Raw genomic sequence first — 14,779 nt, forward strand, 5'->3', positions numbered from 1 at the left:
GTTATAACAAACAGGGAAAGAACGAAAGAATAGGGATCATCTCCCCGTCGGGGTAGCACAAAGTGCTCCCCAATAGCTTTCCAACCACAAAACACATTGGGGCCCACAGGTAAAATTTTAAATTTTTAATTTTTTTCAAAAAGTATTTTTCACCGTGGGCCCCACTGTTTTTGGTGGTCGAAGCGTCATGATCGCTGATCTCCACAACAGAAGGCTAGGACAAAAAAAGGCGTGGGAAGTGGGCCAAACAGTTGACTAAGCCACATTAATATAATCAACAAGGTCACTATAAATACAGTTGACAGTGCTCTCAGTTCTCCTCAAATATTTTCATTCAATGTTCTAACAGACGATCAATTTTGAATACTGACAAAATAGATAAGAGGTGGATCCATCTAATAAACATGTGGTGGAAGAAATGTAAAAGGAGCACAATACTTGAGGGGCAAGCACACACATATTCATATCTTGAAATACAAGGGATATTATGAAAATAAGAGAATAGGAGTGATATTATTGTCATTTGAGTATTGAGAAGAGTACTTTGATTGAATTAGACCTATCTCCCTCCTATTACATGTAGGGGTGGATGCCTCTGGGGAAGGTGCTTGGATAGCGATAAGGTAGCCATTTGCTTTTGTTTGATTGGAGAAAATTGACTTGTGCCACGCGAGAGGTGATTTAGTACCTTTATTCCTTTAGTTTTGTAATTTGTTTTTGCCTTTTACATTGGCTTACATATAAAGTTTGTAGAGCAATTGAGCATGAGAGATTATTGCAAATCCTAAGAGAAGTTGGTAACAATTTGTCAGTTCCATCAAATTCTCAAGTCATTTTGATCCGGTCATGCATCGGGGTCCTAGTCTATAGCATATGCAGTGGTTTGACCGAGTTTCTTGCCAATACCTAATAAATTGGGAGAAAATATTTAATTCTCATATGTAAACATACAAATATAATAATGAATCCCATGACGACAACACTATGTGGGAATCATTAACAACCAATGCCATCTCGAAGGCTTGCACACCTCCACACATTGAGATTTCTCGATCACGTCTTGATGGTTGACTTAAGTTTTAGGATACAGGCAATACAGTATGACCATGAGATGCTTCTGTAGGTCTCGAGTTCCCTGTAAGATGAGTAGAAACCCTGTTCTAACTTGTAAACCAAAACCAAACTGATTTACGCTCCCAAATTTTCTTTTCTTTACAGGGTGGGGTGGGTATGAAACACCCCTCATGCTTTTTTTTTTTTTTTTGTGTGTCCTATCAGGACTGATAGGGTTAATGGTATTTTGGGCCATACTGGATATTAATTTGGTTATGGAGGACATTTTCGTTATTAAAAAGTAGAACTCGTCCACTTTCGAGACGAGACACAAAACTAGCCCAGTGACGAGTGCCGAGTGTCGTTACCGTTTCCGTTTTTCATTCCGTATTTTGTTCTTTATAGAACACCAGTTCTGCTAAATTTAGCAAAGTAAGTTCAGAACCGTCAATAGTTCAAATCATCTCCTCCATATTTCGACCGAAAGAAAAAAAAAAAAAAAATTCTCCTCCATTAAAGCTTCCAAGTGGAAGGGTGGAACCCTGAGAGATTCGTATATAAATGGAGGGACGCCATTAAAGATTTAGGTTATCATTTATGGGTATTAAACAGGGCTTATATTCTGGCAGCCATTGGAGAGTAACATTGAGTTCTGCTTCTGCACTGGATTGTAGTTTCCAGAAATCCTTTTGGATACGAATTCATCAATATCTTTCATCTCGGCACACTAGTCGTCCTTGACTTGCAGACGGTCATCCGTTATTGAAGAATTTGAAGGTAGGCTGTGCTTCCTTTCTCTCTTGGTTTCTCCTCATTTATGATTATTGAATCGATTTGCTTTGATGTGGTTCTGGGTTCGTTTGCTTGTCTCCTTCTTCGGCTGTTTTTTTTTTTTTTGTCCGTGTTTGGCTGTTGAGATGTAGAACGCACTAAGCTATGCTGTGTTGTCGTGAATAAACCTTCTTTTTGGTCACAGAAACGCTAAATCGTGCTACCCTTCTACATTCTTATTGATGTTGGTAGTGTTTTACAACCATAAATTTACTTGTTCAATTAAACGTTAGAATGGGATCCTAACCTTGAAAAATCATCAACCAGGTGAATAATCCTAGATGGAGCTTTTTGCAAATCGAATTAAATATCCATTCGTAACATGTTCCATAACTGTATATCTTTAGTATTTTTCTTTTCGTGATTGGAGAGTGAAAATTAACATTTCGGCTTCCGTTGCGCTGCATTTTCGATTCTCTTTCATTGCATTATCAATGGTCTTCATGTGCGCAGAATTTTGTGTTCTCTGACTTCCTAAAATCAATTTCAAAGGTTTATTCTATATTGAAATCAACTATGAGAAATAATTCCTTCTGATTCCTGTTCAGGAGGTAAACTGGAAAGAAATCAATTTCAGTTAAGCGTTATAAACTAATTAGAAAGACTTGAAGGAAGACCTGGGTTTTGGAGTTTTCTTAATTTCTGCAATTTTCCAGATTTTTTGTTTTGTCCCCCGTCTTTCTTCAAGCTTGCAGCAGCCTTGAGACGTTCAAGTTTCCAGCAGCATTCGAGTGACAATCCCTTCCCCTATCAAGTGAGTCCCTTACTTGCCTATCTCTTCTTCGTCTCCTAAACCCTAACCTCATTTCCATTCTTCGATTTTCCAGATTTTTTTATTTTTTATTTTGGAACTATTTCTTAGACCTAAAATTCAAGGTCAGATTTATAGCAATTTAAACCTTTTGTCCCAAACTTTAGGTACATCATTCCCCTAACTCTAGTGACTTTTCCTCCCAATTTCAACACAAGCAGACCTCTTGTAACTCCCAAACCCCTCAACCAAACCTTAAACTCTTTTAGGATTACCTTCCCCTACATCTTTGCTACCTCCCCTCCTAACCCTAACCCTAACCAAGAGTCCTAAGTCAAGTAGGAAACTTAGTTTGAACTCAAGCCGTAAGGAATTAATTCTGAAATTACAGAATAATAAAACAGAATTAATTTTCTCAAGTTTCTGCCTTCATACAGGCTGGCCGAACCCTATCTTCCCCTCCAGAACCATTCCCCTCTTAACCGTAGACATACTAACCCAAGGTTTGAAAGTCAAACAAGCTCATCCACAGGTCATATTTGGTTAAGCACAGCTACTGTCCATTGGCAATTAACTTAGATCAGGCCTAAAACAGTAATATTTAACCCTAATTGTATTGTTGGTTCATTAGAAGAGGATCTTGAGGACTGGCCCAAACCCTGGGTTCCATCATGAAACCTTCAATATGAAGATGGCTGCTAAAATGAAGTTTCTGTCTTAGGCAATTGACAGTGCATAGGAAATTGCCTTCCGCAAGGAGGTAGGCCACATAGTCGAGGCTTACCCATTGTAGTTAATTGGTCATGGTCTAATAATGTCATTGGGCTTGAAATAAGAAATTATATGCATCCTTCAAGTTGAATTGATGCTGATCAATAAATTAGGATCCTTGGTTGGCAAGTAGAAACAATTATGTGTTTTATTCTGATTGAGTAAACTTTTAGGATTTCAGGCATAAAATCCAGGAAAGATATTCTACCCCGCTCTTTGAGAAGTGTAAAGATTAATCCTGTAGGCTACGAGGTGGTAATAAACTTTGAATAGGATACATTCATTGGCATGATGTAGGATTAAAATTTAGGAACTAAGGTAATTTACTTTTATTAGGTCTAAAGATTAAAAAGTTAAGTCTTTTGAGTGAATGTGATTCGGTTGAGTATGTATGATATGACAGATGAAGATGTCAACTAAATAGAGATTTGGAATTACTGGAAACCTAGAATCTAGGTTGTGAACCAGACTGAACTGCATATTCTAGAAAAATGGAAAATAGAAAGCATCACGAGAATGGTGATTAGGTAGAGTCAACTGAGAGGTTTGCACAATCTTCTTGAAATCAGACCTTTAGTGCAACTTCAATACAACAGGGGTACAAATTGAGTAGATCAGATTGATTATGAAGGATAACCCTTTGTCACCATTTTAATTATCTTGGCCTAGTCATAAATTAGAGGGAGATTGAAGAGGATGTTTTACTTAAAAGTAGAGCTGGAGGGAGCAGCTTTGGAGTCTTGCAATTGACATATGCTGTTCAGCTGTTGAGACTTTATCAACTGAACAGAATTAGGTGAAAAATGACTTAGATACTAAGAATCTCATAATTCCAAATTATACCCTTTTAGTTATTGAGTTGGTGTACGGGTGAAAGGATCCAAAAATCTAATCAACGTCAGAAATCCAATTGCTTTTGATCAGCCTTTTCTGCACTGACTAAAGTCGACCATTGATTACCACACCATAGGGAAGACCCAGGGGATTAATATTGGATGAAGGCAATTGTCTGAGTGGCTCTGTTAGCTCTGGTAGCAGCAATTGTGGTGGTTGGTTGTTAACTAAGGCATTAAGTGGTTTATGAAGTCTGAAGCCGGTTACATGATCAAGCAATGAATAAAATCTGTGTTGTTGTTTTTCAACAATCAGAGAGTTTTAATGTTTAAATACTTGCTGAAGCCCCTTTATAAAACATTGCAGGATGCCTCCATCATAAGTCCTTTCAGTTGGAATTTAAGCCGCTTATCTCTTCGTGCATGGCTTTCTTACTTCCTAATTAAATCAGTGAATAACTGTCACAATCCCATTATGATACTCAGTAATAACATATACTGCATTTTATGTTGTTTTATTTCTTGTTAAAAAATAGAAGTTTGATATTATATGCCCGAGGAGCATTTCATGACTCATGTCCTAAGTTCTTATAGAACCATTTTTTTCAGTGGTAGGCTTGGGAAAACAAATTTTTCCTAAGTTCTTATAGAACCATTTTTTTTATTATTGTGACTGTTAAAACTTATGGTTCTTGACCATGAGGAATTTTTTATTTTCCCTATAAAAATTCTCATATTCTAGCGAAGGGCTACTACTTTATATCTGCAATATCTGTTTTAACTAAAGTTCCAATATTATTTATTTTTTCTCAATCTAATTTGGTGTAGCTCTTCTGTAGCTGTAACCATGCTAGGAGAAGTAATTGATGAGCCAAATGGAGAGCTTAAGGTTAGTTTTGGCTACCAATGCATTGGTAATGAAGGAAGTTCTTTTGAGCCTTATGACGGATCCAAAACATCTGGAACTAAACTACAAAAATGCAGCAGCTCTTTCTCTTGCTTGTCTGGAGCTGCCCTCAGTGCTAATGCTACATTGGCAAACACAAACATTGGCAATGGTCTGATTGGGGAAGGAATACTTCCTAGTTTGGATTCTCCAAAATCATTCCGAAGAGTTCCCTCCTCACCATCTTTCTCTAGGTTGGATATTTTGTCATCTTCTATGCAGAGTAGTGGGTCAATCTTGAGTACCAGTGCGTCGACACAAAGTGAGCTATCTGAATTGGATTTCCGTGTGTTGAAGTCGATGAGTGCTCCTTCTATAAGTGAAGGTTTCCTCAATACTGGAGAACTGCAAGTTGCTGGTGGTGCTGCTGGGGAGGACCGAGTTCAAGCTGTTTGTTCTGAAGAGAACGGGTGGCTTTTTTGTGGCATCTATGATGGATTCAACGGACGAGATGCAGCTGACTTTCTGGCTGGAACATTGTATGAGACAATTGTATTCTACTTGGGTTCCTTGGATTTGGAGCCAAAGCAAGACCCTGTCATATCCTCAGATGGTCCCCTCTCATATTTTCTTGAGGACAGTATTATTAGCCCTCAGAATGGAAGTTCTTCAGAAATTCTTAGGAGCAAGAATCCAAAAATAAATAATGTCACCACTGAAGCTCCAGGGCGCAAGGAGGAAGACTCAAATGGCTTGCTTAGGAAGCGAGTGCTTGATAGTCTCCAACATGCTCTTAGCCAGGCAGAGAATGACTTCTTGTACATGGTTGAGCAGGAAATGGAGGACCGCCCTGATTTGGTATCCATAGGATCTTGTGTTTTGATTGTGCTCCTTCTCAGGAATGATCTTTACGTTCTTAATCTAGGTGACAGTAGAGCTGTATTGGCTACATATAGGGACAGGCTTAATGAAGATGGGACCAAGGCTTTGGAAGTTATCCAGCTCACTGATAATCATACTGTTGATAATGAACTGGAACGAACAAACCTTCTGAATGATCATCCTGACGACCCCACAACAGTTGTAGCTGGGAAAGTTAAAGGAAGATTGAAAGTAACCCGTGCATTTGGAGTAGGCTATTTGAAACAGGTAAGTTTCATCTCTTATCTTTGGTAACAGTAACACCTTTATTACCCAAATAGTTTCACACGTCTCTGAAATGCGTACTTGTTTTTGCAGAAGAAACTAAATGATGTTTTGATGGGTATTCTTCGAGTCCAAAATCTGTTAAGTCCTCCATATATCTCTACACAACCTTCAGTGAACATTCACAGAATCTCAAAGAATGATCACTTTGTGATCGTTGCAAGCGATGGGTTATTTGACTTCTTTAGCAATGATGAGGCTGTAAAGCTTGTTCTGAACTATATTTTAGCCCACCCATTTGGTGATCCTGCAAAGTTCTTGCTGGAACAGCTTTTATCAAGAGCAGCTGATAATGCAGGTACAGTTTGACATAGTTTTGAAGTTTAATTTTCTATTGGTTGATTGATAAAGAAAATAATTGTCATCTTTCTCTTTTGATTCTGCTGTTAATTTAAGGATCCTCAAAAGATTGAATGCATCATGTTATCCTAATTGATGAGGGACCCTAAGAGACCTAGGTCTTCATAGCCTGGATTATTTTTTCTTTCTTTCTTTCTTTCTTTTTGCTCCGATAACATCTATGTACAAATTACGTGTAATTTATTGAAGGAAAATGTCCATCTAGGTATACATGGAGAAACATGGCTTTGGCTTTTACTTTGAAAAGCAAGAGGTTCATTTACTTAAATTCAAAAATGAACCTCTTAGTAGAGGAGCATTCAAAAGTGAATCTTGTAGTAGCAGTTTGGTGGAGCTGTGAAGGGATGGATGGGAGAAGGGAAAATTTGCAGTGGAAGGGGAGAGACAGTTCATGCCATCACTCTCTCAAAGTTGAAAACTCAAATTTCTTGGAGAATGGAAAAATTGCAAGGGAAGAGGAAAGGAATCGCACAATCACTCTTTGAAGAAGAAACTCAGTTAGCTTTGGTGTTGAGTTACAACTTATAAGCATGTATTTTAAGAAGAAAATGACAAGTCTCTTTTGAGGGGTCAAGAAGAAGAATATAAAATAAAATAAAAAAGTAGAGAGGAAAAAAATGCTACACAGGTGATAAGAACCATGAGAACTGATTTAAACGTTTATTAGGGTAATTTATATATTATAAAATATTGAGGAAGAAGAAGATGTGAGAGTTTACTCTTTTGAGGGAATTAGAGGTGAAACATTTGACAGGAGAGTGAGAGTAAAAAAATTACAAGTATAGGGGAATGATAGAAAATTTCCCAAATTCATTTACTAGAAAAATTATTATTTCCTACTGTTATTAGCTGCAGAGAAGTTGGTAGCATGCAATGCCAACAACATACAGAAAACCAAAATAAGGGATCTGCAAAAGTTGCTCTGCGCCACAACACCCAAAAGCCACCCTCCTAAGAAAAGAAAACAATGGAAAAATTCCCATATCAAAAACAAATTTCCTTGAATTTCATAGGAAGTTGAGAATTGTCATCAAGCAAGGCAAAATATCAGTTAGAATGTGCAAATTTGAAGGAATCCACATGTAGGATTTGAAAAGTGGTACCTCCCTTGTAATGTAAAAAGGAGTTAATTTTTTTCCTGACTACTGAATTTACATTGCTGTATCTGCAACCTGCACAGTGCAGTTATGGCTCTGTTTTGTTGCTAGGGAAATTGAAGAGGATGGAAGGGAAGGAAAAAATTTTCAATCTAATAAAGAAATTTAAATTTCTTACTATAATTAGTTATGATACTTTTTAGACATAATTACTATTTTTTTCAAATTCAGGAGACATAGATGCAAAATAAAGTGAAATTCACTGGCCAAATATGGAATGAATTAGAGTTATTACATAACTATGTGGGGAGGTAACAATTAATCAAGTTCTATTTTTGTGTTTTAAAGTATTTCACTTCCCTCCTCTTCAATTTCCCTTGCAACAACACTGAACCTATAAGACTAGTTCAGCATTCTTCTAGAAGTTTCATAGGTGTTGCTTTTGAAAATTGTTTGCCCTTATGGTAGTCTATATTTATCAACAACTACCAAACCATACTTCTCTGGATAAAGCTTTTTTTTTGGTCTTTATGCTTCTTTCTCCTTTTAATGGTATCTTGGTGCATTTGACTGTTTCTCCTTTCATGGGTTTTATCAACTAATCTCCGTTGCAATCTGTTGTAACTGTTTTATGCTTTATGTCATGTATTTTCCATCATAGAGTGGCGACAAACATTTAACTGCTTGAGGTTGGGTGCATGAATCCAGTTTTATGATTTATCGTATTTGGGCTACTTTTACAACTTATGATATTGAAATATTACGAATTGTTTACCAAAAAAGCATATTATGAATTTGTTTCTCACCATATTAGCTTAGATTGTGATTTTTCTTATTACATACTTTATGGAAGAAAAAAAAAAGTGCCCAGCTTTTCATTAATTCGGAATTTGTCTCCTGCAGGTTTCAGTGAAGAAGAGTTGATGAGGATACCTGCTGGTCGGAGAAGGAAATATCATGATGATGTTACTGTTATTGTCATCACCCTGGGGAGCAACCAACGCACGTCAACTGCGTCAACTTGTTTGTGAGTTATCAGGCATTTTGAGAGTGAGTTGATTATCTCCAATTGTAACATAGACTTCAAATTGTAGTGTGTTCGCCATGAACATTCTTCTAGACTTGTATAGCAATTCATTTCTGAAAGCTGCAAGCTTGCTCATACATTTTGCTGCACCATGTATATGATCTTGATCTGTAAGACAAAAGAAAAAGAGGCAATTTTATAGTTTCATAAGAGCTATTTTTATGTACTTTCATGTGTTAATTGGGAGTTGGAGTTGATATGTTTTTTCAAGCCTATTCATCCCTCGGTTGGTATGTAGGAGAAATCCCTGAACAAGAATCCCCGAATAGCTCAAACTGAGCAGGTACGTGTGGGTGCCACTCATGCCTTTGCATGTAATCAATCTTTTTACTTGAAAAGAAGAGTTAGGTTGATGGATTGGCAACTCCTAATCTACCTTGTTGATCTGAATAGATTGATTCCCTAGTGGCCATATTCTTGGTTTTCTCCATAATCATCATTGTCGTAGTCTTTTTGACATTAGTATCAGCATATATCTAGAAGAATGCTCATAGGAATATAGAAAAAGAATTAACTCTCTGTTGTTATGTGATCATTCTCTTGTTGGGCACACTTGAACTGTACGATTCCCACAACAAAATAGAGCAGCTGCCATAAGGTCTTGGCAACACATGATGATAGTGGGTGGGTGGGTGTAGGTTGTGTGGAGCCCATCTTTGATAATAATGTTTAAAGCTTAACATCAAATCCTTAATACCCAAATTTTGGTGTCAGTTGCTTGGTGGTGCAATGTTTCTGTCATGTGTCATTAGACTTGAATAAGAATAAACCCAGATTGTTTGGTTTAATACATTACAGTACACTACTACAGAACTATCATGATCATTATTCTAAGGTCTCCCTTTGAATCATTGTCAAAAGCTGCGGACATCAGGCTCAAGACGAGAATGTTTATTTAGATCCTTTTAGATCTTTGAAAAAGATGTCTTGGTGAATAAAAATGTATGATAAACTGGAAACTCAGAAGTCTCTCTTACCTTTCTTTTCTGGTTATATAGGCTATTGTTCATAAAAAGATTTTGAGTCAACATTTCATCCTCTAAGGTTGGTGAAAAAGAATGTATCTCCAGTGAATATTCTACAGTGTATTTATGGGAACTGGTGCAGTTATTGATTTTAAACTCCCTGATTTGATTCCCTTAGATGGCTGATTAATTCTGTAATAGTCAAAACCCTAACAGCCAGAAATCTCTGTTCCTTTTCTTCTCTAGTCCAGTATTAAATGGATCTTAGCTTTTTGGGTTCCCTTCCCAGGAATGGTTCGAGAGAGAGACAGATGAAAAAGAGACAGATGACCAAGAATAGTAGCACAAACTGCCCTTCAATCACAAGTGGGAGTCTACTAACACCACACACCATAAAGGGAAAAAGCCTCCTTTTCCCACCCTTTCAGCCTTTCTCCTTCCCTCACAAAACTATTTTGTGCATCTGTAAAGAAGAAACCAGAGTCTCCATCCCATGCTTGAAAAGATTATACTAACATTAGATTAGTGAAAAGGTTAGGCTTTTCAAAAGGAAAACTAAAACTAAGGCCCAAAAATCTTTGCCTTTGGCAGTTACTCTCCATCTATCAATTAAAACAGCCTTTACACATCAGAAGATACGTAGAAAGAGAACCAAACAACTCAGCAATGAAGGGATTTACTTTTAAAAGACCATGCAAAGTTTACAGATCCCCCCCACCCAACTCTGTGTCCAAATCTCCATCTCATTATCTTACACAGAAAGCAAATTTGAGAGAGAGAGAGAGAGAGAGATTCAAGTGGTTCTACGAACAACTTACATTACAGGACTGCTAACATTTTACAAGACCAAGTAGCGGAAATGGCAAAATGCAAAACAAGGACAACTATTTAGGAAAATAACACAGAGCCCCCCAGGACAAACCAATATTACTACTGGTTTATCCTCTTAAAGACTAGAACCCTTTTTAACCCTTTACATGTACATTCTTACAAAAATAGCTTAAAGAAGCTTAAGCTGCGGTTAGGTCCCGCTGAACCTTGTGGTCGAACCGGCAATCACATGACCACGCAACTGTTCGCATTCTCATCGTTGAACGTCTCGAAAGAATCCGAATCCGACGGCTGTGGTGGAGACGAGTAGGACTCTGCAGCCCTGTACGTGTAGGAAATCGGTGGTGGTCGAGCGTAGTAAGAAGCAGTGTAGCTCGTGCTAGGATGCGCCGTATGGTAATTCATGGCGTATACAGGAGGGGGATCAACGTAGGAAGGATACGGGTACGGGTACGGGTACGGATATGGATAGGGGTATTCCTGATGACGTGGAGGCAAGACATTGCTGAATGCCACGGCTGGCTCCATGGGAAACTCCGGAGCAGGAGCAGGAGCAGGTACGGGTACGGATCCGGGGCTTGCCGCTGTGTCGCCGGAGGTTTCACCCGCACCACCGTCTTTGTTGGCACCATTGCCATTTTGCCCTTTTTTTTTCTTCTTTTTACCTCCATTGCCACTGCCGGCTTTCTCAGCTGCTCCGTCACCTTCACCGCTATTTTCCTTCTGGTCCACGCCGGCGTTCGAATTATCTTCCTTTCTCTCGTCGGATTTTTCCGTCTCTTTGTTTCGATCGCCGCCACCATTATCCTTGCTATTTGCTGCAGCATCATCGCCACCTTTGTTTTTGTCTTTGTCTTTGTCTTTGTCTTTGTCTTTGCTTTTATCTGCGGATTCAGTTTTAGGTTCAACGCTGGTTGGAGATTTCTTCTCGCCCTCTACGCGGGCATCTCCATTATCGCTGATCTTCGAGTCGTTTTGCTTCTCAGCATTGTTTCCCTTCTCTGATTTTTTCCCCTCCTTCTCAGCTTTATCGGGCCAGAGCTCTGCGGGTTTACCCATCTTCTTCACAAGCTTCTTGATGAGAGTCTCTGCAGCGACATTCCCAGTCACTGTAACTTTCTGTTGTTGAGAATCGATCGTCGTCCTGTAAACACCTGAAAAGAATAAAACCCAAATGGAAGAATGGATATCAGTGAGATTCTGAGCTGTATTAGACTGCAAAAAGAAGAAACTAAAAATGGAATTTAGAGTCTCCTGGTTCCGTACCGTCGATGCTTCTCAACACCTTCTTAACCTTCCTCTTGCATCCTTCGCAGTGGATGGGGACTTTCAAAACCCATGTCTGGAAGAACAAAGCAGGGCATCATGGAAACACCAAGTAAGTTGAAATTGGTGAGAAAGAAGATATGGGTCCTTGACAAGAGTTTTACCTGATATTTCAGAGTCTCCATGGCTTCTCCAGTTGATTTTTCCGCCATGAGCGAGAGAGTAACGGATTTCTGAGCTTTCGAAGCTCGTAGTGGGGGAGAAAAAGGGAGAGAGCGTCCAAGTGTCTTCAAGATGAAGACGTTTGGGAAGAGGGGAATTGCAAATGAGAATTTTACTTATTTATAAACTCATACTGAAAGCTTGTTGTAGAGAACAGAAAGAGAGAGACCTTTACTTAGTGTGGTAGAGAGAGAAAGAGAGAGAGGTGGAAACGGGTTTTCTTAACTTGAGTTTCAAGTTCCAACTTCCAAACGACCATTTAGCACAGTATCGTATCGGATCGGATCTGATAATGATCAAGTGATTAAAACCGATATTGTCTTTGAATCCGATCGAATATTGTGTAATTGTTTTTTTTTTGGCCAAAAGAATGTAATTGTTCTTAGCTTGATGAGCCTGTCATTTGAAGGCCAGACAGTATAGTTTTTATTTATTTATTATTATTATTATTTATTTTTTTGGTAAAGACAGTATAGCTAGTTTCACTATCTGAATTTTGAATTCTAGTAAATAAAATTCTTAGGTTTTTGCCTCTTGAATATATTTGTCTTTATCCTAACTTTAAGGAATTACTCACTTGGTAAAAGATCATTACTTTCAATTAGGAGGTTAAAAGTTTCGAATTCAAGCAGAGCCAGGGTAAAATCCTGCATTATATTTAAGTTATATGTAATAACTACCCTCTAATAGTTAAAGTATGGCCCAAAGACCCCAAACAAATCTCAATTTTAAAAATAAAAATCTTTATTCCAAAAATAAAATACCCCTCATGGATCATACGTTTTTTTTATTTGCCCGATTGAAAATAAATACTCCAGGAATTCCTAGCAAAAAACATATACTCTAGTGATGATCAAGGACAATTTTTTATGAAGACTTTAAGAAATTTTGAGAGGTGGAGAGGTTTCAAAATCATTTATATTGTTCGAATCACCTCTCCGTTAAGGAAGAATAATGTGTTCTCCTGAAGGTTTGTAATCACATAATAGGAGATGGGATCGGGTGGGATCAATACGGGACCTACTAGGATTTTAATTTTAATTTTTTTAAATATTTATAAATGGGCTATACTATTATTATGTGATTAAAAATTATCTAGAACACATTTTTCTCTTTTGATGGAAAAGTAATCTAGACTCCAAACTTTAAGGCCCGAATCAAATGGCTAGACCTTTGAGAACCCGATTGTATTTAATCAGATAAGTCTAGGCCAGACCAAACCCATAAGAAACCAAATCTAAGTATACTTTTGTCTTGACACATTATTATGAGAAAAAGTCATTTGTATCTCTCTAGAAGGCACTTCTAGGGCAATCAAGGAAGAGAGAGAGGATGCATTCTACATTAATAGTAGAGGACATAAAGCACATGAAGATGTTTTTCATTTATTGTAGTATTGATCATGTTATTAGGAAGTCTAATACAGTAACAAACTTCCTAGTCGAAAAAATCTAATCTATTTCGAACTCGACTGAATGAATGACTTACCTTTTTTTTTTATTGCAATTCTCTTGGCTTGTCCGGTTGAAATAAAAAAATAAAAAAAAAAAGAAAGAGAGGGGGAGACAGTGTGTGGGTTAATCATGCTTGAATTGAATGTAGTTTAAGCCTTTAAGGCCTCTGTCTTTCACTATGTCTATGCTCTGTGGGTTTGGCTCATGGGTTCAAGGAAGAGAGAGAGTGAGTGTGCAGCCACATTTGAATTTTGATAGATAAAAGGCAGTATGCAGTGCAGCAAGTGTTCAGGTAAGCAATGATTAAGAGGAAGGAAAGCTAATAAAAAAGAAGAAAGCCTTGGCCTGTTGGCCATTATAGGCCTTTGGCCAACTGGGGGCCCTGAAAGAGAGTCAGGTACCCACTAGAGACCAGTACATCTCAGACAAGACTCCATTACTAATCTCCTCCATTTACTTATTAACTTTCTCTCTCTCTCTCTCTCTGTATCTCTTGCTCTTTTACCGAGACTCTCTTTCTATCTTCTTTTCAAGGTGGCTTTCATGGTTTCAGAGTTTCAGTTTCAGAGGTACTTAACAGTTAAGAGAGAGAAATTTATGGAGCATGGTTGGTGGTGGTGATGCAAATATGCAATCATCATGAAGCTGTACACGTTTACTGTGATTAAATGAGACGTGTTAGCTATCATTTTCTCTACTTCCCATGCACTTTAAATCACTAATTAATATGCCAATCACTGATGAGAGAATGTGTGTAGGTGGGGTAGATAATTTCTAATTTATTGGGCCAATCAACCCACACTGCCCATCAAACTCTGAAAAGTTATCAAAAGAATCTTCAAGTCATCCTCTAATTTTCCAAGATTTTTTGAATTTTTCGATCTAAATGAATAAGTTAGGATTGGTATCATCATTTAATGTTGGCTTCTCTCAAGGAATGGATACTATTATTGTGCTCATCTCGTATCTTTTCGTCAGTGACCCACAAGATGTATCAGATGTAGGCTCCTTTCTAAATATCTTTGTCAAAGAAAACAAGCAAAACATTAAACTTTTATCTTTGAAGATAGAGGATCTCAACTCTTATATTAAGTATGATTGATTACTAATCGACCAATTGGTCTAGGGCTAGACTTGGGTCATGAGAGATTTGACCCTGAAGAGCC

At 37.8% G+C, this 14,779-nt stretch overlaps 2 protein-coding genes across 3 annotated transcripts; one reads left to right on the forward strand and one right to left on the reverse strand.

Annotated features, from left to right (window-relative positions):
- Positions 1–1,430: 1,430 nt before the first annotated feature.
- On the forward strand, positions 1,431–10,604 carry LOC149010780 (Protein phosphatase 2C family protein). Of its 2 annotated transcripts, none has more exons than XM_089161419.1 (4): positions 1,431–1,830; positions 5,068–6,274; positions 6,365–6,629; positions 8,692–10,604. In XM_089161419.1, the coding sequence occupies exons 2-4, from the start codon at positions 5,087–5,089 to the stop codon at positions 8,817–8,819; spliced, it is 1,581 nt and encodes a 526-aa protein (XP_089017545.1). In that variant the 5' UTR covers positions 1,431–1,830; positions 5,068–5,086; the 3' UTR covers positions 8,820–10,604. The 2 variants fall into 2 exon arrangements, with proteins under 2 accessions (XP_089017545.1, XP_089017544.1); XM_089161418.1 differs by having other exon boundaries at positions 5,079–6,274.
- Positions 10,605–10,616: 12 nt separating this feature from the next.
- On the reverse strand, positions 10,617–12,290 carry LOC149010781 (uncharacterized). Its single transcript, XM_089161420.1, has 3 exons — positions 12,102–12,290; positions 11,938–12,013; positions 10,617–11,825 (listed from the first exon to the last, which is right to left on the reverse strand). The coding sequence occupies exons 1-3, from the start codon at positions 12,147–12,149 to the stop codon at positions 10,897–10,899; spliced, it is 1,053 nt and encodes a 350-aa protein (XP_089017546.1). The 5' UTR covers positions 12,150–12,290; the 3' UTR covers positions 10,617–10,896.
- Positions 12,291–14,779: the final 2,489 nt, after the last annotated feature.

Source organism: Hakea prostrata, chromosome 7 (genome assembly GCF_041222555.1).
Source record: "Hakea prostrata isolate BN-2017 chromosome 7, UWA_Hpros_2, whole genome shotgun sequence".
NCBI classification, from domain to species: domain Eukaryota; kingdom Viridiplantae; phylum Streptophyta; class Magnoliopsida; order Proteales; family Proteaceae; genus Hakea; species Hakea prostrata.

Excerpts from the sequence above, each read along its gene's own strand:
- LOC149010780 (XM_089161419.1), top strand. The coding sequence starts at position 5,087 with ATGCTAGGAGAAGTAATTGATGAGCCAAATGGAGAGCTTAAGGTTAGT. Across the intron at positions 6,275-6,364 it reads GAGTAGGCTATTTGAAACAG|AAGAAACTAAATGATGTTTT; the intron begins GTAAGTTTCATC and ends TTGTTTTTGCAG. Across the intron at positions 6,630-8,691 it reads AAGAGCAGCTGATAATGCAG|GTTTCAGTGAAGAAGAGTTG; the intron begins GTACAGTTTGAC and ends TGTCTCCTGCAG.
- LOC149010781 (XM_089161420.1), bottom strand. The coding sequence starts at position 12,149 with ATGGCGGAAAAATCAACTGGAGAAGCCATGGAGACTCTGAAATATCAG. Across the intron at positions 12,014-12,101 it reads TGGAGACTCTGAAATATCAG|ACATGGGTTTTGAAAGTCCC; the intron begins GTAAAACTCTTG and ends TTGTTCTTCCAG. Across the intron at positions 11,826-11,937 it reads GGTGTTGAGAAGCATCGACG|GTGTTTACAGGACGACGATC; the intron begins GTACGGAACCAG and ends TATTCTTTTCAG.